Source organism: Ziziphus jujuba, chromosome 11, assembly GCF_031755915.1.
Source record: "Ziziphus jujuba cultivar Dongzao chromosome 11, ASM3175591v1".
Classification (NCBI taxonomy): Eukaryota; Viridiplantae; Streptophyta; class Magnoliopsida; order Rosales; family Rhamnaceae; genus Ziziphus; species Ziziphus jujuba.
This window is the reverse complement of record NC_083389.1, coordinates 20,808,498-20,832,678: the sequence shown is the minus strand read 5'-3', so window position 1 is coordinate 20,832,678 and position 24,181 is coordinate 20,808,498. Positions and strand designations below refer to the sequence as shown.

General features: G+C 36.1%; 1 protein-coding gene across 1 annotated transcript; it reads right to left on the bottom strand.

Annotated features, from left to right (window-relative positions):
- Window positions 1-21,447: 21,447 nt before the first annotated feature.
- LOC107433004 (protein PHYTOCHROME KINASE SUBSTRATE 4) lies at window positions 21,448-23,787 on the bottom strand. Its single transcript, XM_016044241.4, has one exon. The coding sequence runs from the start codon at window positions 23,502-23,504 to the stop codon at window positions 21,651-21,653; it is 1,854 nt and encodes a 617-aa protein (XP_015899727.3). The 5' UTR covers window positions 23,505-23,787; the 3' UTR covers window positions 21,448-21,650.
- Between the last annotated feature and the right edge of the window lie 394 nt (window positions 23,788-24,181).

Here is a 24,181-nt window from a genome sequence, read left to right as displayed (position 1 = left end):
GCTACAAAACTTATCTTGGATTTCACATCGAGTGTGGAAGATATTCTCTCTTTGAAGTTGCTCCTCATTGTTGTACATAGTCAAGACTCTCCTAGACACCAAGCTTAATTGGGCATGTGAAGCATTCAATGTCTCGGCCTCATGTTCAAATTCTTCCTCTTCTTGCTTGGTTTCACCTCCATTTTCCTCACTTTTGGACCCTAGCTCACTATTACCTTTCAGTACCATAATTCTCCTATTCGGGCATTAGCTAGCGATGTGTCCTCATCCCTAGCACTTATAACAAACAATTTCTCTAGATCTTGAAGGTTTAGGATCATATTTACCTTCAATTTTGTGTGCTTGGACAGATTTGGTTCTAACCTCTCTCCTTGGCAGATTTGGACTTTCTTCTCCAACTTTCAGTTTTGACTTGTTCTCATAGGTAGGATTGTTTCTCCAACCATTTGGATTTGACCTCCGCTGTTGGAAACATCCCTAAACCGTGAGCTTACACCTCTTCTTGAATTGATGCTCAAGTTTAATAGCCATATGCAATATCTCCTCCAATTCCACATGTTGTTGCAATTCTAGTTGATTGGCTATCTCATGATTCAACCCACCAAGAAACCGTGCCATGATTGCTTCTTTATCTTCATTCATACTCAGTCTCATCATGAGCATCTCATCTCCTTGTAATAATCTTCCATGGACATACTTCTTTATGTCAAAGATTGTAACCTTTGATGTAGCAACCTATGCTAATGAGTCGGTATAAATCGCTTCCTCATGGCTCTTTTCATTTGTCGCTAAGTCGTAATCAATTCATCACCTACTCTTCTTAGGGTATTTTTCTCATTAGTCCACCATTGTAGTGCATAATGTCCAAACTCCATTGCTGCCAACTTAACTTTCTTAGCCTTCGAATAGTTGTAACAATTAAAGATAATCTTCATACGCTTCTCCCATTCCAAGTAAGCCACCGGATCACTTTTTCCCATTAAAGGTGGTATGTTGACCTTAATTTCCCAAGATCATCATCCTCATTCTGTGCTGGTCTCCCACGGACTGGTCTTCCTTGAGGTTCAAAAAATTCATCATACCCCTCATCCAAGTCCTCTCCAAAATTGCCTTCCCCGAATTCTTCTCTAAGTCGCCCTAGGCCTTCTTGACCTCGACCTCGTCCTCCATGAGCATTAAACCTTGTATTTGGCCCTCCTTGTGATGTTTCTAACCTGTCCATCCTTGATCTATATGATCAAATCAACCATTCATCCACTGTAAATGCTCCAAGACGGCCCTCGTGTCCTTGTGCTCATCTCCACTCCCCGAAGCTCGAGAATCTCCTTTGAATCCTATGGACTCTTCTTCATTAATTCTCAATCGTGGATCTCCTCTTCTCACCATTGAATCTACCATGTTAGTATGAATAACACAAAAACAAAATAGGACCTCACCAAATTCACTCCCTTACGTGTTTCACTCAAACAAGGTCTCAACACTCGTGTTTGCACACTACTTTCGGCTTTTGACCCTCTTTTAAGCTCACACACTCTTGTCTTTTTCTGCTCAAAGAATTAACTTAAAGTTCTAATTAAAACACTCACTAATAGAAATTATATATTTTAATTAAACTTATCAACAAAACTGTAGCAAAAAAGCAAACAATATCGAGTGAATTTTTAAACACCTAATTCTCGGCTTTTCTAAGCAAAAATAAAGCAATTTAACAAAGGAAATTTCGGAATCAATAAGAACTAGACCAGATGGTAAGAAATTAAGAGTTCAAGAATAAAATTTAGAAAAATAAATTCAAACACGAACAAGAATCAAATCGAACAAAAATATAGGATAGTTGTTGGTTGTTGTTCTATGTAATTCAAGATTTTGTATCAAATCCTTTAACTAATTTTTAATCCAATTAATTTAGCATCCAAAATTCAATATCCAATAGAAAAAATAAATCTCCAGCAGCTCCAAATATTGAATAAAGAGTCAACAACTCAGCAGTTTCAAGAAATTTCCAGTAAACAAATTTCAATACCAAATTCAAAAAAACTAGCCCCTTTTTTTTTTTATTCAGCTTTTCTTCTTCTTCTTCTTTTTTTTTTTAATTAAGATGGTGAATGTTTATGAGATATATGCTATCTTAACCTAATTTTAAAATTGCAAATTAACACAAAATAAATAAAACAAATAAAGATAGATCAAACCTGAACAAAATCTTGGCTCTGATACCAAATGATACGAACTTAGGTCAACACGCACCTAAACCATATTATATTAGCCCGAATCTCAATTAAGTTCAGATTTTAATGGAATGACATCAACCCCTAACCAATCTATGATTAAAAGCTTTAGTATAATGAAGACGCCACTAAAGGTGATGGATATCCTATTAATAAGTCAAAACTAAAACACTCACTCTTTAATGGTGTTTTAGGTGTTCAAAGAAAATAAAGAGAAATTCAATCTCACAATTAATTTTCTGTAAAATATTCAAGCTTGTATTCTCATTGAAAAATAACACTTAAATAGGTAAAAGTCACAAAGCAATAAACCCTAAAAACGAAAGCAAAAACCGGCCAAGCATGTTGTTTCCTAAAGGTGGTCAAATTTTCTCTCTCCTTTCTTAATCTAATTTTGATTAATTAATTCCTTTATTTTGAATTAGAAATTAATTAATTTAAAATGAAAATAATAAATAATAAATTTACTAAGTTGATTTTTCTAGCAAATAAATAAATAAATAACCAAATAAAAGGCTAAATTCCTAAAACAAAAAGTAGAAATCAAATTAGGAAACTAAATAACTATCTTTTTTACTAAGCTGGCTTTGACCAATATTTGACCAATTTAAGCTCCAAATCAGCTTCCATATGCTTTTTAGGATACCAAATAGGATTATTGTGGAGCCCCACACGTTTCCCTTGATTGGAACAAAGAGAAAATGTCAACTCAGTGAAATACAGTAAAGCTAGCAAGCAATACAGCAAAACCGGCCATCTTTCTCCCTTGTGCGCACAACCCCTTTTTGTTTGCCTTTGAAGCTGCCTTGACTTGATTCCATGACCTCTTAAAGATATATATTGAATCAATGAAGTGTTGGAACCATTTCTTGCTATTCAGAGTCCATATTTGCATGAAAACAACTACCCAACTCCGTATCGGCCTCCACCACTTGAATGCTTAAAACGGGCTTTGTATCTTTTAGTATTGACAAGCTCTTTTGAGAATTAATTACTCCCTATATAAAGGCATCCAGGTTTTCCTTAAATCTCTTAGCTTAAGCCCTAATGATCGGCCCGGTCTTCATCCGTATTAGGTCAGCACCTAGGGGGTTGTTGGTTGTGTGGGTTCGGATGGATTCTCATCACTACCAATGCTCCATACTTGCTTACACTAGTCATCACGTCATATCTTTTGTTACTACAATATAAAATGGGTGATAGGGTTATGTGAAATGGATTATGAGTGAGAAAATTAGCTAGGTTGGTCTTTAAAACTCGTGTTTAAAAGGCCCCTTGGGATTATGTAATGGGGCTTAGCTAGTGAGATACGAATTTTTATTTATCTAACAAATCCCTGAGTGGTTATCTTGTTGTCTACAGTGCACCAAATTCTCCTCTCCCCGTGGATGTAGATCTGGTTATAAATCGAACCATGTTAATTACTGCTGTACTTTATTTTTATACTTATTTTTTTTTCGTTTATGTTTAATCTATCAACTGCCAATTTTTCTTCCTAGAAGCTTATAGTTTGCATTCAAACTTTGGTATCATCAAACAGGCACTACTCAAAATGGTATCTTAAGTAATGGTTTAATAAAAATATAAGCTATTTGTTGAGATGACCACAAATAACGAGTAACCAAGTCACTATTCGCTATCTTTTCATGCTCAAAATGATAAACAAGTTAATGGGTTTAGTTTGATTATGGAAGTCTGGATTTATTTTCATATTGAAGGGCCTTGATATTATGACAAAACAATTGGATAGGTCGTAATTGAGGTTTACCAAATAACTTAGTTGTCATAAAATCCATTGCCTTGTATTTTGCCTCTGTATTTGAAAAAGAGGCCATTGGATATTCTTTGAAGATCAAGAAATACAATTAACTCTTTTATATAGTGTCTAGAAGTACATTTTCCATTTAGAGAACACCCAACCCAATCAGTATCAAGGCACCTGATGAGTCTATTTGAACTTTGAGCTAAAATAATTTAACTCGTATACCATAGTTCCTTTCAAGTATCTTATAATCTGTTTGATAGCTTGATATGTTTAATTGTTAGAGCTAGAAAATGTCACTAAACTCGATTGAAAGGAAATTTAACATCTGGACGTGTAATGATTAAGTATTGTAAGGCTCTCACTGGACAATAAAACTCAATTGCATTAATAGGAGCATCATCAACTAGAGTTGGAATTACTTTAACAAAAACAGGAGTTGCCATTCATGATGCATCACTCATTTATGCTTTGATCAACAACTCGTTTGTGTACTTAACTTATTAGAGAAAAAGACCTCCATCAATTTTTTTTACTTTTAATCCAAGAAAATAAAGAAGTCTTCCAAAATCCTTTAATGCAAATGAGTGATCAGATGCTTAACAAGCAATGTAACTAAAGAAATGTTTAAACTAGTAATTAAGACGTCATCAACATTAGCATATAAGTCTACAATATGATCCCTATTTTTATAAATGAAAAAAGAAGGATCATAACTGTTGTTCTATTATCACATACGGAATTAAATTGTATCAGATATGCATTCTACAATATCATATGTGCATTCATTGTAGACGTAACTTTTGAAGAATTTTTAGAATAAGAAGATGTTAGAGAGGAGAATGAGAAATACAAAGATCTCCATTGCTAACTTAATTGAATCTATGCAAACATAACATACTCTATTTATATAGCTTAAAAAAGGACATATAGCATAGTTATGGGAACAATTTTATGAATAATCAAAAGAATGTCTATATAAGGACCATAAGAGTTGACTACGGTCCTTTTGAATACCACATTAATACCTCCTTCATAGTAGAGATTCACTTATTCATTCTTGCTTATTGATCAATGGTAACTTGATGATTTACTCATTCATTTTGCTCCTTGATCAATGGTATTAATGACCTCATTTGCTTCATTAACATATGTCTTTAAGTTGGGGTATGAATGAAGACGAACATCCAACTTGCTATTCGAACAAGAAAGTACAGAATAATATTCCACAATAAGAACAAAATAAAAACAAGAACAACTCTTGTTCAACTTATTGACAGCTACACATACATGAAAAATATGTGAATGTGATTTTTTTTCAAACCTTATTTTGAATTTGTAGATTTTTTTCCTTCTTGGTAAAAACTTGTCTTTAAAGCCAGACCCATCAAGATGATTAATTTTGCATTGATTTTTATGTTGAAGAAATTATTTTTTGCTTCTTTTTTTTTTTTTAACGTCAATCCATAAATTTTTTTTTTCCAACTTGCATGCTTTTTCATTTGATGGAAGATTCGACATGTAGGATTTCTCTTTTTTAGGAGTTAGAATTTGTAGTTTCTATAGAATAAAAATTAAACCTGCATTGTCAGGACCCGTCCAGAATTCCTCCCCGGAACCCTAGATAAGCCCTGATCCTAGGGAAACCCTACCGGACCCTCCAATGGAAAATCCGGCAGAACCTCCCCTAAGGGATGGACTTACCACAAATTTCCTGCGCTGAAAACACACTTCTATAAACATCCCCTTATTCCTCCCACAATACTACAAATTGATTCCACAAATTTACAGCACTTCAAAGAATAACAGCAACTCAGTGCATAAATAATACATAAATGTCCGAGACAGTATACAGAGCTTCATGAAGTACTACTAAGTATAGAATACAACATGGATGAAAGAAATATTACAATTTCAATAAATGAAGAACAGGGTACTTCTCGAACTACGACAACGATGAACATCAAGTCCGCTCCGGATGAATACCGACAAACCTGGTACCTAGAGGAACGGAATTTAAAAATATGAGATGCTAATCATCTCAGTGAGTGACCCTATCTACTATACAATTATAATACCATGGTAATAAAGTAGATAAATAATAATTAATTGGAAATAATAATTTCTCTCAAAACCCTTACAATTCTCTCGGTTGGAAAAGTTCCCCTTTTAAAACATTTTCACAAAACCCTTTTTTCGAATTCCCCGAAATCCAAGACATCAATTCATTCAAATGAATATCAAATAAAATATAATAAGTCAAGCATCCAAAATTTATAATTAAAAGAAATTAATTTACTTAATAATTAAGTAAAGGGAAAATTAAATCAATTTAAAATTCTCATTCCAATAAATACCAAAAGCAGTATTAATTATATTTTTAATTCCAATACAATTTCAAAATATTTATTTTAAAATCCCAATTCTGAAATCACTTGATGCACCCACTATATACCAGTAGCGCCAACAGTACCCAGCGTCCCAAGGTACCTCCAGACAGGAGGTTATAGAGAGAAACCGGCATATGGTCGCGTGGCGTCCCACCGCGCCGCTGCAAACAGGTGTCCCGGCCATGGAGGGGCGGCCTACCCTCATCCGATGGCAACCACAGGACAACCCCATAAAATCACCTGCGTGCTACTCACACCCACCCGCGCGCTAATCTCATCCGTGTGCACACTAACCATATCACATATAAACAGAACACCAGTACGTGTATGGTGCATCTAAAAATCATAAATCAATACATCTTAAATTTCAAATTTTCCATAAACACACCGGTTTATTCCATCCAATTAAACCCTGAAATTCTCCACAATTTCTTTATAATCAACGACATAAATTCCATGAATTTCAAATCCACCAACTCAAATATTCACATTTTTTCCAATGGCATGAATATTTTTGAAATATAATAAATTAAATCACATAACATTCCATGGGCATACTTATAAAAATTGAAGTCACCAACATAAACAAATATTTTCCTTGAAATATTTGAAAATCAAATCATGCCCAAATTAATGTTAAAACCACAAGAATTTCGCAATCCTCAATACCATAAAATAATTTTCACATTTGCATAAATTTATATAATGCATATTTCTTTAATCAAAATAAATTCACCAATAATTTCCACAATAAATCAATTAAATATTTGGCACATAGAATATAAATTCCAAATATTCAAATCACACATAATATTCACAAATTTAATTCCCGAAATTAATTTGAAGGTGGGTCACTCACCTTAAGCACGTAATTAAACCATGATCCACCATATGATCGATTCCACAATTCACACGTACTCCTAAAACACAATTCACACACAGTCAAATAAAATAATATTTTATCCGGGTAAATAATACCCGGTACCCGGGGGGTCTAACACAAACATTAACCAAAATTGACGAGTAATATACCGAATCGAAGCTTGAGCGACGAGGATTACAAATCCGGTCTTACTTCCCGGAGATCGGACCCGTGCTGGCCAGAATCTCGCCGGAAAGCTTTCGGGATTCAACTCTTCGATCCTCTCAATCCGTCACGAATTGGCAAAAAAGGACCCCGGATTTGGATTCAGGGGGTCAGAATCCGTGGAGGGGGACCGGTGCAACTGGGTACTCGCCGGAATAGTGACTTCCGGGGAGCCGCCGCGGTCACGGGCAACCGTCGCCGGCGGTGGCGCGTGCGGTGGCCGTTGACTAAGATTTTTGGGGGTTTTGTAGATCAAGGGGAGAGGGTTCCAACGGGACCAGCGGTGAGGCAAACGGAGGCCGTTGAAGGTTTTCGGCGCCTCACAGGAAAACGCTCTGATCCCCGCGCGTCGGAGGTCCGATGGCCGTGAAATTTGGTGGACTGGCCGGAAATGAGGAGGTGGTGAGGGGTGGCTGGTGCGTGTGGCCTGAAAACGGCCGGAAAGCGGTCGCGGGCTCGATATGGGCTCGTCCGGCGGGCGGCGATCGTAAGATTTTGGGGTGTGGCCAGAAATGGGGAGAGGCTCCCGTCTGGCCGGCGCATGCAGCAAGAATCGGCTGGAAAATTTATCGATTCTGGCGGCCGGTCGTTTCTCTCTCTCTCTCTCTCTCTCCTCTCTCTCTTTCTCTCTCCTCCCTGAGATTTTTGCCAAATAAAAGCCACCGTGGTGACACTGTTCATCCACGTGGACCAATCAGGTGACAACACGTGGCGTTACTATGCACTTAAGCCAAATATAATAAAATATTACGGTATTCAGCAAACTTCAAACGTCCATAACTTTTTAACCAGATGTCCGATTTAAGCGTACCGCTAGTCTATGAACTCGTATCGATGAGTACTTTACAACCATGCATGAGTCAAAGCTTAAATTTGCATGAATAAAAAGTCAACTCTGGCACCCCTTGGACAGTTTGGACCTCAACTTGTTTTGCTCATATCTTTCAAACCGTAGCTCCGTTTTCAATGTGCTACTAGTCTACGAACTCGTGCCAACGTGTACTTCGTAAAGGTACCTCAGTCAATCTAGAATTCTAATCGGAACAAAAAGTCAACTTTTGCCCCTTGGTCAACGATCAATGGTCAAAGTTGGAAAATTTCCGTTGTACTTTGGGACGGGGTGTTACATGGATACTGGTTCTTATAAATATTTAAATGATTTTTCTTAAGGAAAATGAATTTTGTTTTTCTATTTTTTTCTTAATCCTAGCAAATAAATTATATTGCCACATCTTCTTCTTTTCTTTTCTTTTCTTTTTTCCCCCCAAATATGGTTCTGGATTATTTCCACTCTCTCTCTCTCTCTCTCTCTATATTTTTCTTCTTCTCCCCCCCCCCCCTAAATGACTTCTTAATAGATCCATAGCAAAATAAAACTAAAGGAAAAATGTCAATATCATATTTCAATATTTATTTACCATACATGCATTAATCTTTAGTGTATGAGCATGTATGGCAATGCTTTATTTCATGGTGCATTTGCTCCATTGTTTGTTGAAGACAATCCACTATTTGTTTTTGGAAAGCAGTCCATTGTTGATTTAGATGCCATCGTCTTCACTGTGCCCCCCCCCCCCCCCCCCCCTTTTTTTTTTTTAACAGCACTAGCTTTATTTGGAGACAAACTAAGAAGAAGATATTGGATGAATTTAACGAAAACAAAAAGGCATACTATAAACTAATAGAAAGAACGTTAACAAGCATGAAAATAGAGATTTGAGGGGAACAAAAAAAAACATTTTCAGAAGCTCTAACCACAAATCAAACCTATTCTAATACCATGACGAATTTTTAGAATAAAATGATGGAAGAGAGAAGAATGGGAAATAAATATTTCCATTGCTAACTAACTTAGCTTAATTGAATCAATACAAATTATTATAACATGCACTATTTATAAAGCTTAACAAATGTCACATAGTATTGTTAGAGGAACAGTTTTTTAAGTAATCAAAGGAATATATACATATATATATATATATGTAAAATATAAAAGTTAATTATGGTCATTTTGAATGCTATCATTAATACCTCCTTAATAGGAGAGATTGAATCCTTCATTTAGGTCAATGATCAATACTATCTCGATGATTTACTCATTCATTTTGCCCTTTGATAAATGGTATTGGTGACTTCATTTGTTTCCTTAACCCATTTCAAGCTCATTAAGGTATCCACTAGAAAATTTTCCTTTTCGTTGGTGGCTGACAACAGTTGCTCTTCTATTTATTTCTTTTTTTTTGTTTTTTGGTTTCAAATAAGAAAAGCTATGTCCAAGCCAAAAGTAAAACTCATGACATCAATATACATAGTGCTATGCAACCATGTAATTAGAAGCTCATCATTACCAACTCTACTATCATAATTTGGATTTGAAACCAAATTATTGCCGTTACCTTTGATCATCTTCTGTAGTTTTCCACATTTATTCTATGACGATGAATGATGAGACTTCTCACCATAATTAGAATCTAAGAACACCCATACAAGATAGTTAGTTGAATTGAGTTTAATTGAAATCAAACTAAAACATTGACGAAAAGATTGAATCGTCCTTTGGGTCAATGAATGAAGCGACATTCATGCTGAATGTTGAAGCTACTCATTGCTTTGTTATTAGTTAGAATTTTTTAAACTATAAAAAAGGAAATTGAACAGCAAAATATTTGCCTGATGATTTATTAATGAAATAGAGTACACGATTTATACTTGATTATAATCATTTTGATCTATATAAGAATAAAGATAACACATAACTATTCAAGATAACTTTACACTTAACAAACTCCTTAAAGATAATATTCTTATTGATTGACTACAATTAAGTCTCCAGCCAATGTCAAAAACTTGATTGATTTTTTTAGTGCACGGATTACACAAGTAGTAGAGAGAATGAGTAAGAATATGGTCCTATGAGGATTGGCAAACTAAAGAGATTCTCTATTTTAACTAAACACTATAAATATTTACTAATTAACTTTATCTAGGAACTTGAAACAATGGATAATTCAAAATAAAATGTAAACTAAATTTACAATTAAAAATGCAAAATAAAAACAAACACCACACAAATGGTAATTGAAATCTATGAATAAAAGCTCTAAGATCAATGCTTCACTTGGATCAAATATATGATTTCTTAATTTGGATATTAATGAGTAATTCATTCTCCAATAATCAACAAAGGGTTTCTAAATCCACCCTTTCTTAAGGTAAGCAAAATATATAGAAAATTTACTCAAAATAAATTTCTTCCTAATTCTACCAATTAACTATTCTATTAATTCTTTACCAATTATCCATGCCAAATTGATTCTCACAAACTCAATTAAAGCATGATTAAGGTTGCCTAAGATCTAAATTGGCTTTCTCAAGTTCGCAAGAGCTTTTGGATTGTGTTTTCTTAATTTTCAATCTACTAAATTAGACTTACCCAAGTACTAATTTTCATTAATTTAGACAACACCCAATCAAATTATTATTTTAATAGGTTTGTTCTTCAATTAATCCAAGAAAACACAAAAAACTTGATAAAAATTATACCATTAATAAACCAAATTAATTAATCACGAACAATATCCAAGCTACATCTAAACCCTAGATCAAAGATCTGGCCTTCTTTAGAAACAAAAAGGAAAATAGAATCTCATAAATCTAAAACTTATCTTCACAAAACTTCAAGGATTCTATTACAAATATCTAAAAAATTTAGAGTAAAGAGTAAAGATGAAAAGAAATCTTAATAGATGATAGCTCCTTCAAGCAAACTCAAAGCCTCGGGGTCTTCAAGAACTTCAATCCTTAGAGCTTCTCTCTTTAGAAATGCATATTTCTCACTCTAAATTGTAATGTTTCACTTTAATCCTCTAGATTGTAAAATACTCTAACTTTGCTTCTTTATGAAAAATATATGGTCATAATCTCAAGAGTTTCCTTAATCTTGATCCTAGATAGCCCAATCTCCATCTTTTAATCTCTATCATAAGGCTCTCATAAAAAATAAGCACATGTAGTTAATATGCCTCATAAATGACCAAGTCTTGAGCTTTAAAAAGGGTTTAACATGTGAGAAATGGTGGACTTTTTGTTTACACCTCAAGGAACCAAGTGGGTATGACATGTCCTCTTCCTTCCTTGCTAAGCTTGGTGTCATGATCCCACTCTTTCGAGTGTACAACGCGGGCCGTGCGGTGTTTATTAGCCTCTCGCGGGTAGTAAGCCAACCGTTAATATCCCTCACAAGTAAATAACTCACACTATATTAGTATTATGCAAGCACAAAGCAAGCAATAAAGCATGCAACAAAAATCGTTAGAAAAAGGGAAAGCAAACAAGGCAATAACACAACTGAAGGAAATGCATTCGTTTTATTTGGTCTCAATGGAGAGATCAGCAGAGAGGTTTACAAGCACGCTAGTAAAGGTTCTCACCTATGGTAGTGGTCTAGCACAACAACTCGTCGACTAGCCACCTCACTCTAAAGAGCTTATCGAGCCATTTGCATTCCGATAGGAATACACATAAAAATATACGAGGACTCATAATGGCACTATTTCTTACAATGGAAGCTAGAAATCCAAGCAACTGACCATGGGCTTGACTAATGACTCTGCATAGACATGGCTTGGTAATTAAAGTCAAAATGCAAATGTGTGTGTGTGACTCTTACATCCTCCTCCACTCATTCTGTCAATGTCCTCGACGACTCAACTGCCTTGAACTCCTCGATCTTCTGCTTGTGGGGTGCTAAGTTGACCTCCTTCTCCTAGCTGGTTTCCTCCTCTCCTAGCCTCTTCCACTTGATAAGGTACTCCCGTACTGGCTTTCAATGCACGTGTCTAATTCTTTCTGTAAGGATTTCCTCCACTTCCTTCGTCATCTTCGGCAGTTTGCTCTTAACTTCAGCTCTTGCTGGAGTGTTGCATGCTAGATCCTCCTTGTCTACATAGTATGGCTTGAGGTTGCTGATGTGGAATACCATATGCACTCTCATCTATTTTGGGTTTACCATCTTATATGAAGCTCTCCCGACTTTGGCGATGATCGGGATTGGTCCCTCATACTTTCTCATCAATCTGGGGTCCCTGTCTCTTAGCCAACGAAATTGCTCTCATGTTAGCTTGATCATCACGATATCCCCCACGTTGAACTCTAGGGGTCTCCATTCTTTTTCCACCCATTTTTTCATTCGATTGGCTGCCTTCTCCAAGTAGGCTCTGGCTATCTCCAAGTTGTTCTTCCACTCTTTAGTGAAGTTCAAAGCCCTTAGGTTCTTACCTTGATACTTATTGACTGTATGTGGAAGTAAAAGTTTCTGACCATTAACAATTTTGAAAGGGCACTTACTCATAGAGGACACCATTCTGTGCATTGAAGAAGAATTGTGCTACATCAAGGAGTTGTGCCCAATTCTTCTGGTTGGCACTGACAAAGTGGCGTAGATACTCCTCCAACATGTCATTGAATCTTTCTGTCTGTCTATCAGTTTACAGGCGATAGCTGAAGGAGATGTTGAGTTGGGACCCAAGAAATCTAAATAGTTCGGTCCAGAAAGACCCTGTGAACTTCGCATCTCTGTCACTAACAACGTGTCAAGGAACACCCCAATACTTCACCATAAATTTGAAAAACAAACGAGCCGTTTCCTTGGCGGTACAGCATTTCGAGGCTGGGATAAAAGTTGCATATTTTGAGAATCTACCCACAACCATCAAAATACTTAAAAGATCCCATGGACGCGCCGAGACGAATAATGACTTCAACAACCCCAATGGCTTTTACCTTTCTACTTTGTCTTGCTGGCACACAAGGCAGGTTCGAATGTAGTCCATGATATCATCCCGCATCTGTGGCCAATAGTATCCTTGTTTGATTAATGCATATGTCCTTTGCCATCCAGGATGTCCAGCCTACAAAGTGACATGGCACTCTCGTATTAACATTTTTCTTAGGTCTCCGGCCCTTGGGACGAACAATCTCTTTCCTTTTGTCCATAGTAGGCCATCCTCTTCCCAAAATTGGCGAGTTTTCCCTTATTACACAATTTTAGGATGTTTTGTGCACACTGGTCTCCTCCTAAATGCTGCTTTATTAGTTCTCATATCGAAGTGGCGATAATGCTTGTAGCCACATTAGGCAGTGCCTTTAATGCTAGAGCTCCATCTTACAACTCAAGGCGTCCGCAGCCTAGTTCCTCACCCCCGCTTTGTGTTCGAAACGAAGGTCAAACTACGCAATGAACTCATGCCAACGAGCTTGTTTCGAGGTTAGTTTTAGTTGTGTCAGGAAGTGACTGAAGGTGAAGTTATCAGTCTTTATTATAAAACTCGACACCAATAGGTAGTGCCTCCAAGTTCTCAAGCAATGAATTATTGAAAACATCTCCTTCTCTTGAGCCATATAATTCCTTTCTGCCCCCGATAACTTCCTGCTTTCATAGGCAATAGGATGACCATCTTTTAGTAGGATTCGCCTAAAGCGAAGTCAAATGCATCAGTTTGGACTTCAAAAGGTTTCATGACATTTGGAAGGACCAACACCGGGTCATTGATCATGGCTTTCTTTAGTTCCTCCAATGCGCCCTCGCATTCCTTGTCCCATTCCCAGGGCACATCCTTCTTTAGCAACTCTGTTAAAGGAGTTGCTTTCTTTAAGTATCCTTCTACGAAACGACAGTAGTAATCTGCCAATCCCAGAAAAGATCAAAGTTCCTTCACATTGGTGGGAGTTTTCCACTCCTAGATGGCTTTTACCTTCTCTATGTCCATACAGATCTTCCCCTCCTCAATGATATGGCTCAGAAACTTAATTCGTTTCTTTGCAAAGGCACATTTTTCCTTCTTCGCAAATAATTAGTTTCTCGTAGCCTTTGAAGTACCATTCCAATGTGTTCAACATGCTTTTCTAGGGTAGGATTAAAGATCACAATGTCGTCTAGGTACACCACCATAAATTTATCAAGGAAGTCTCGGAATACCTCATTCATGAGAGTGCAGAATGTTTCCAGTGAATTTGTTAACCCAAAAGGCATTACCAGAAAATCAAAGGCCCTATATCGTGTGACACAAGTGGTTTTCTCTTTGTCCCTTTTGGAAATCCTCACCTGATAGTACCCTGATCTCAAATCCAACTTGGTAAAGAATTTAGTAAAGAATTTAGCTCCACTTAGCTAATCGAAAAAATCAACTATCAAAGGGATCGGGTATTTATTTCACGCAGTGACCTTGATCAAAGCTCGGTAGTCTACGCACAAACGCAGACTTGCATCTTTCTTCTTCTGAAATAGAACTGGGGTGCCGTAAGGTGCCTTCGAGGGTTTTAGAAACTCTACCTCCAATAGCTCCGTCAATTGCTTTCGTCGTTCTGCCAGCTCCGGTGGGGCCATTTGATAAGGCACTTTAACTAAAGATTTTGCTCTCAGTATCAATTCGATCTTGTGGTCAATGTCTTGTTAAGGAGGTAGGTTCCTTAGTAGGTTGTCTAGCATCACGTCATCAAATAATTTCAATGCATCTAACACCAATGGAGGGGTTGTCTCGTCATCTTCGTCCTCCTTTGCCACCACTAACGCTACATAAAAGGGTTCTTTATGTTTCAACCCTTTCTTAAATTGGAGAGGTGATAGAAATTTGGACTCGTTTAGCTGCTTCCTATGTATTGGGACTACTCCCATTTACTCTCCAATCATCAACAAACTGTTAACAGTGGGAATGGGGATTGAATTCTTCTTCACCAGGAAGTCCATTCCCAAGATGATATCACAGTCATCCATTGGTACTACAATCAAGTCCACTCGGTCCTCCCAAGTTCCCAGCTTGAAAGGTACTTGTTTTGCCAAGCCCACTATTGGTTGGGCTTTGGAATTTATAGCCTTCATTTGCCCTGCATCCTCTTGTAAGCGTTGGCTTAACCTTTTAGCTTCATTTTCTAAGCAAAAGTTATTGGTGGCACCTGTATCCTCCATCACGCTTCTAGCTGCCGTCCCATTAATCACCGCTTCCATGAACATAAGACATTTCTCCTTGGTCTTCTTGGCTTGACCAACATATCTGTTGAGGTCATTTAAGAATCTTAGTGCCTCTACTTAGGCGTAGTCTTCTCCCTCTTTTACTATCTCCTCTTGCCCTCCCTCATTTTCTTGGGAGTGAATGGAAGCTTATAGTGCATTGAGGGCAGTCTTGTGAGGGCATTCGGCAACTCTGTGGGGACCATTGCATAAGAAACATGTCATAGGTCGGGATTTGAACCAGAATGCACTGGGGTTCCTCGGTGGAAGGTCTCTCGAGCTCAAAAGTTTCTTGTTGTCACCTCCCCCAACTCTGGTGAGATTGATGGGCCTAAAAAACCTACCATTGTTGGCATTCGGGGGAGGTGGTTGTGGTCTCCTATTGCTGGGGCTTTCTATCAAGTAGTCCATTAGGTGCTCTACTGCCCCTAGCGCTAAGGCTAGATCTTGCACCCTTTGTCATTGGAGCTCTGTTCTGGCCCAAAGTTTCAAACCTTCCAAGAAATAAAAGAGCTTATCCTTCTCTAACATATCGTGGCTATTAAGCATAAGGGTCGAGAATGCTTTCACATAATCCCTCACATTGCCAGTTTGTCTCAGTTCTCTTAGGTATGGCCGAGCAATATAGTCCAAATTCTCAGCAAGGAATTGGTTCTTGAGTTCCTTCTGCAGTTGGTCCCATGTGTCAATGATGCAGCTATTGTTTTTTATATCTTCATATTTAGATCACCACCACAGCTTTGCATCATTGGTTAGATACATTGTAGCCATGATCACCTTCATTTCCTCTGAATCTGATCTTATCACTCGAAAATATTGTTCCATGTTAAATAAAAAGTTTTTGAGCTCTTTTGCATCACGTGCCCCTCAGTATGCTCAAGGCTCAGGCACTTTGATTCACCCGTAGTCTCCCCCCCCCCCCCCCCCAATCAGGACAATAGGTCGATTTTCCACCGCCCGCATGGTGAGGGTGAGCTTGGTATTTATTTGCCCCATTTCCATCTTCAATGCTTCCACGGTAGCTCGAAAGTCCTCCGTCAAGTCGTTCACTATGGGCATTAGGCTCTCTATGGCCTTTTCCACGACTCCATCTCGCTCGCCTGCAGTGGAGCTTGAAGGGCTAGTACTCCCCCATGGGGTTTGTTTCCTCTCAAATGTGCTCACTCGACTTGCTATGTCATCGATTGTCTCCATCTTTTCAAAGATCTCCTGCCAGTTATGGCCTTTGATGTGTGCATCTACAATGCCAACAAGCTCCCCGAGCTGCTGGTCGATGGCATCAAACCGCATTTCGTTTGTTAGCTTTGGCATCTTGTGCGAGTGACTCCCAACCCCGCTTTGATACCAACTGTCACGATCCCACTCTTTCGAGTGTACAATGCGGGCCGTGCGGTGCTTATTAGCCCCTTACGGGTAGTAAGCCAACCGTTAATGTCCCTCGCAATCAAATAATCCACATGATATTAGTATTATGCAAGCATAAAGCAAGCAGTAAAGCATGCAACAACAATCGTTAGAAAAAGGAACAAGCAAACAAGGCAATAACACAATTGAAGGAAATGCGTTCGTTTTATTTGGTCTTGATGGAAAGAACAGCAAAGAGGTTTACAAGCACACTATTAAAAGTTCTCACCTATGCTAGTGGTCTAGCCCAACAACTCGCCGACTAGCCACCCCCCTTTTAAAGAGCTTATTGAGCCATTTTCATTCCGACAAGAATATACATAAAAATATACGAGGAATCATAATGGCACTATTTCTTACAATGGAAACTAGAAATCAAGCAAATGACTATGAGCTTGACTAATGATCTTGGATGGACTTAGCTTGGTAATTACAGTCAAAATACAGAGGTGTGTGTGACTCTTACACTTGGCATGTGCACTTTAAGGGAGCAAATGCACATGCCACATCTGCTGTCTCCTACACCTTGAACAGCAAAAAGTGACGTGTACACTTCAATGTGCATGCCCAAGATCAATCTCAATGGTATTAGCTTTATGTCTCTTACTTAATTCTTAAGAAATAACTTTATCGTAATTTAAAACTTCAACTTTTATCAAATAATCTTCAAAAATCTTAACAGAAGCTTTTCCTCTGAAAACATAAAATAAAATCTATAAAAAATAACTGAAAGCATGAGAAATCAACCGTATAATTAAGTTTAGATGGGCTAGATTGATAAGTAAAATACTTATTAATCACTTATTATATACAACATCTTTATCTATTGTTTCTATTTTCATCCTTATCACTTTGAAATCCTTGTATCGAATGGAGTCTTGATCACGTGTCTTGATCTTGATCACGTGTGTCATCAATATCATGACAACTAGTTGTTGGCCAATTATTGTTCTTCTTAGGCTAAGAGATGATAACAATTTAAACGTGTATATCTTTTTTAAAACTTCAATGCCCAATATGGAGTTTGACTAGATATGGAACAAGACCAAAATTTACGTGTCTAAAGTACCAAATACAAGCTGGCTGAGAACAAAAGAAATCAACTGAATAAGATACAAAGGTGTTTGGGCCAATATAGATGTCATAAATAAAAAAGAGCCAGATGACAAAAAAGTTAAATTCGAGATGCAAGATGGTAGGCCTTTTTTTTAAAAAAAAAAAAAAAATGAAGCAAGAAAGTAAGTCATTATGTGGTAATTATATAAAGCAAAAAATAATGTAAGCTTGAGATGTGACATTACAAAACACCTGTAAATTCAATACACATTGCATTGTGTCTGATATTCACCAAAAAATAAATTATATTATCTTTGATGAAATAAAATAAAATAAATTAAGAAAAAAAAGTGAATCCATTAGTTTGAACTGGAAACAAACTTTGACCAAGTGAATTGTTAAGAGAATAAAAGTATGTGAACGCGGATGAAATGGACTGAAGTCAAAGTCATGACTTAATTAATTTAAGATTTAGAGAGAGTTTGATTAGAGTCATTTTCGGTGTAACCTGATAATGCACCTACAAATGGATGGGAATCAATTATGTTTTATTTCATTTGACAATACTGCCAATGATAAGACGTAATATTGTTAAACCTCATATATATATATATATATACACATACATATATTATATAAACAAACCTATATTATGTCAATATTATGGTTCATCAAGTCTCTACATGATTCATTTATCTTAGATATAATTTTAGTATGTTATCAAGTTCATATTAAGTTATTAATTTTAAATCTCAACATTTAAAGTTATATAAGGACTAATAAAGAAAAACCTAATATACTAAAACTTTTAGACCGACCTTATGTGAGTTAGATTCTACATAAATAATTCTTATGTATGGGAAATCCTGGATAAAACTTGTCTAAGGTTCATCCTATTACCATTAATAAGGTCGTGAAAGGTGCTCTATTATTGATAATAGGATGAATAGGATATTTGGGATAAGAGAAATAATATATCTATACACAATCATGCTCATATCAAATCAAACTGATAGTTTTATCATCAAATCTTTCTTTATCAACTATAAGATCGCTTAAGTAGGGTGAGATTTGAAATGCATCTATAGTTCATCGGATCCCCTTTAAGATTCATTTTCTCTTAATAGAGTTTTAATATGTCACTAAATCTATATTATACTATTATTTATTTTTCAAATCCCAATCACCAAAATAATTTAAGGGTTAGTAAAGAAAAAACTTATACTAAAATTATTAGGTCAACCTTACGTAAACCTTATTCTATACAATATGTATATACGAGAATATTCTATTGAATTACATCGGATAGCTTATGTTGTTCGATTGTTGCCTGATTACTTGTAATCTAAGATGAAATATCTGTGGATTATGTGTAATCAAGTGTTAATTGGACAGCATAAAAACTCAATATCGCCTAGTAGAAAACAATTATATATAAAGAATTGATTTCTTAATGCTAGTTCTAAGCTTATCTTGTAGGCATATTGATATAGATATCCAAGCCATTCAATAATCCCATTTTGTTTAGTTATTATTTTTTTATTCTACTTTATCCACTTGATTTTATACATTAATTTTTTTTACTATTATTTTTAAAACTAGAAACTGAAAATGTTAAAATGAAAGTAGCTCATTAAATTATCATAAAAGCTTGTGTTCCTCATAGGAGATTAATTATGCAACCAAATTCAAACTAGGTTCAACCTGATGATTAAACAATCATAACTTTAATCAACCCTTAGACCGATCATTTCAAGAGTTGAATTTTAAAAATTCATGAATGATCTAGTTGAGTCCACATGGGGTTCACTATACCCATATAAGATTTTATTAATTTATTATAGCCATAAAGGAAACTATGCATTTAAAATTTTAGTTTAAAATTTTAGTTTTTGAAATGATTGAATGACTAATAAAACCATCTAGATTCAATGAGTAATCAAGATGATTTTTATTGTAAAACCATATAGATTGAATTGCTAATAAAAAAAAAATTACGGTAAAACTATTAAATTCATTTGATATAAATCTGATTGTAGTGTGTATTCTCTATAAGTGGTTTTTTTTACAATTCCAAAATTACTTTTTACAGTTCCATTCTTTATACACTACTACATAAATATATAAGAAATGTAAAATTACTTAATACAGTATTATTTATTCCTAAAAAATCTTTAATTTATACCATTCCAAAATTATATATCTTTTATAAATAAAACTTCTTTTTACAATTTTAAAATAACTTTATACCTTCTCTTGCTTAAAATATTTATTTTTTCTTCTTTTTCATTATGAACTAGGATTGTTTTTTTGTTTTTTTCACTTTTTTTATCCACCCAATCATTTATTTGAAAGGAAAAATCAACAAACACAGTAATGGTGACTGGGATTGACGATCTCAATTTTCACAACAATTACATTTCAATAATGTTCGGATGGATTCTTCTGAACAATTAAAAAATGTTTAGTTTTAAACTTCCAAATAAAAGATGAATTTTAATATATCCAAACTGGTCATTTGTAATCGGTAGACAAAAAAAAAAAAAAAAATTTCAAACTAAAATAATCATCACAAAATAAAATAAAGAAAAAAACTAAATATATCTTACTTTTTCATATTTTTGAGCACCCTAATTTTTAATGGATTATAAGCTAGATCTATATTTGAGAATAAGAATAAGAAATAAATCAATAAGAATAAGAAATTATTTAAACACGTTTAGTTAACAAATATCGTTAATAGTAATTTAAATGAGGATAAAGAAATAACAAATATCGTTAATAGTAATTTAAATGAGGATAAAGAAATAAATCAATAATAAAACTATATTGAATCCAAATGGTAGTGCAATTAGAAATTTCATTCTCTATTCAAAGCTACCTTTTACCCTCCTCCCACAGCCGGTGAAGATGGATGCACAAAAGAAAAGTAAAATAAGAGTTGGTGGTCTGATTAATTAAGGACAACAAAGAAAACTAATATTCAAGTTCAGTTGCTAATTAACTTGGAATAAGGGAGTTGTGGTTTATGCTGAGCTATTAGCCCTGTAGGTCTCCAAATGGCTATATATTGTGCTATAATTCTGCCATTTGTCATAATGATCATCTTTCCATGTATTTGACTAAAAGTGAAAATACTTTCGTGTAAGCGGAAAATAAGTGCTTTATATATTACAGAGGCGTTTACAAGTCATCTTCTTTTGTGTCAATATTTTATTTGTTCTTACAATTAATTAACAAATAAAAGTATTCTCATCCATTACCAGTTCAAATGTAATAAAAAATTTGATTATATTGACATATAATAAAATATATATATATATATATATGTGTGTATATATATATATATATATGTATATATATGCAGGATAAGGTTGCGACTGCTTTATTTCAATTCAACTAGTACATAGCTGCTCAAATCCAACATTATTACTCGTTAAACCTAAAATAAAAAATAATATAATAATAAAATAATTAGTGAAAAAAAAACCCAACCATCCCATCATTGAAAAACATAAAGAAAACATATCACAATAATCATTGAAATATCAATAAAAGAGTTTTATGAAAAAAATAAAATAAAATAACATAGCACAACAAAAACAAAAAAGAGCATACTGGCTTTTAGAATTTAGAGGAAAAATTAAAAATAAATAAATAAATAAATAAAGTAGTGGATATGGCGGCATTCACATTTCACAAACCTGCTGCTCCCCTCTTACGATGTTGCAAAAGGAAGAGACAAGCGTGCTGAGTGAGACCTTGCGAGCGGTGTTTTATTCGCTGCGGTCGTCCCCACAACCCACATGCCCAACGTGGAGCTTACTGATGCTGATCTAACGCCGGGTCCCACATTCCCTCTATTCCCTTCGGACCCACCACCACCATCACCACCACAGGATGAAGCTGCTAACTTCACCGGCTGCGGTCCCACACTCACCGCCTTCTCACATCGACAGCTCAACAACCCACTCGCTGGCGACTTCTTTCGACTCTTCTCCGGCTCCGACACCAACATCGCTGCCGATGACACATGATCCGCTTCCGACGCGTTCGTCACACTCGCTCTATCAAACCCCTCCGCCGTCGTCACGCTCCAGTCGATGCTCGCCTCGCTCGGCTCGTAGCAGTACTCCGTCGACGGCGTCATTGGCTCGTCAATGCTTCGCCGGCAGTACATGTTCATCATGACTCCGTTCTGTCCGAACCGTCTGATTCCCTGAAACGTCGACGCTTCGTCCAACGAGTCTCGGCGGTGGCAATAATGGTAATGGAACATCGACGGGTAGGTCGCCGAGGTGGTGGTCGTTGTTGTTTGACTGGTAGAGAAGCTCTCGATCTCGAACAAATCGGAGCTAGCATCGCTTGCCACGTCATCATCGTTGTTATTCGTCCGGGATTTAGGACTTGTAGGGACGGTGAAAGTTGAATTCCGATCTCTCATGAAATCCAACGATGATTTCCGACTCGAAACCGAAGGTTCTTGTGGTGGTCGGAAAACTTCTAACGAATCACGAGGTGGGTCTTCTACCGAATTTGTTGTCGTGGCTAGTAACCCTTCTTTAAGCACCGGAAGTTTTACAGTCGCACAAGATGAAGAAGAAGAAGGAGGGACTTCATTATTGACGTTCAGTACAGGAAAACTAAATCCAGTACTAGTAGAAGAAGATGAAATTCCATTTCCACGTCGATCTTGGACCTGAAGCTTTGGAATCAGTAGCAGCTGATCACAGTTTCGTCGTGGTGGTGTTCCTTTCTGAACCCAATCATCTTGGAGGCTATGGTGGTTGTGGCGGTGGGGTTTCGTAAGAGGTTTATAACTAGCTGTTTCGGATTTCAACATTTCCATTGCATTTACTCCGACATGGACTTGTGATAACGGTTGTGGTGTTGGAGATGGAGGAATATTTGTAGTAGTTTTTGACCTTAAAGATTTTTCTTTCACTTGTACCGATTTTTTACCGGAACAAGGACATTTTCTTGTATAACTAAGCCATCTTGTAGCAGAGAAGGAGGTTGATATTGACGATGAAGATGCTGAACCTCGGAGTTTCTTTTCCTCTTCAGTGGATACAAGGGGGTTTCTAAGAGATACTCCCATGGTGGTTCCTGGAGGTACAGACAAAAGACCAGTCTGGCTGTTCCAACTTGCTTCCGACGAAGCTGTTGGAGTTGCAGCCACGTGGAAAGAATGAGCTCTGTAATTCCTGCTGATTGAGGAGTACCCATCAATTGAGGAAGACGCAGAAGAGAGTCTCGGAGCGTCCTTGTTGTTGAGGACGATGTTGTTTCTGTTATTGCTGCTGCCATTGTTGATCACCTTATTTTGAGCTTCAACTACGTTTGGTTCGTTGAAATACTTCTGGGCATCGAAAATGCTGATCTCTGTCGAATCGTCGAGGACTGTCGTGCATGATCCACCTGGATTTTCTCGATCATGGTCGTCATTATTTTTGGGTTCTTGAGGTCGTAGATAGGAAGAGAAAGATGCGTCTCTGTCTCTGATGAAGCTGATTCGTTTCTGAGAATAGCTTCCACTGACATTACTTCTTATCACTGTTGCCCTCTCCATGATCTCTTTCTGACACTTTCTCTGAACCTTTTTTTTATTTTTTCCCCTCTTAAAATTACTAAAAGTTTATAGATTAAAACGAGCAAAAGAAGCTGTAAATTAATGTGAGTTTGAGTAGGCGCTACTGAAATTCTATGCAAATATTAAAAATGTATAAATACACACTATATATATGTATGTAAGGTTCATCTTTATACACTTATATAGGTAATATGTAGTTAGGTTGAGGACAAGGTTCTGATGATATGATCAATCATGAAGCAGTAAAAAGCTACCCTGTACTTCTTGAAACTCACTCAACACCACATACAAAATATAAACTAAAAAAGAACAGTGTTTTTAGATTGGTCCCATCTGATTATGGAGTCTAAAATACATATATAGTGAAATTCCATTACAATGCTATTGATGGTAATAGGACGTACATGTTGCCAAATAGAAACGGGCTATATAATGAAGTGAAACATAGCAGCAGTGATGGTACAAAAAAAGTGAATAGAAATGTCACATTTTCAAGGGAATTTTTCATACCAGCTGGACTAAAAATTAAATATTAATTTATCAGTGTTCTTTTAAGAAAAAAATCATGCATCAATTATACAATTGAGTATAGAAGTTAAATTTATTTGGTTGCATTAATTTTTCATTAATAATGGTTATTTATTATTTAACTTGAT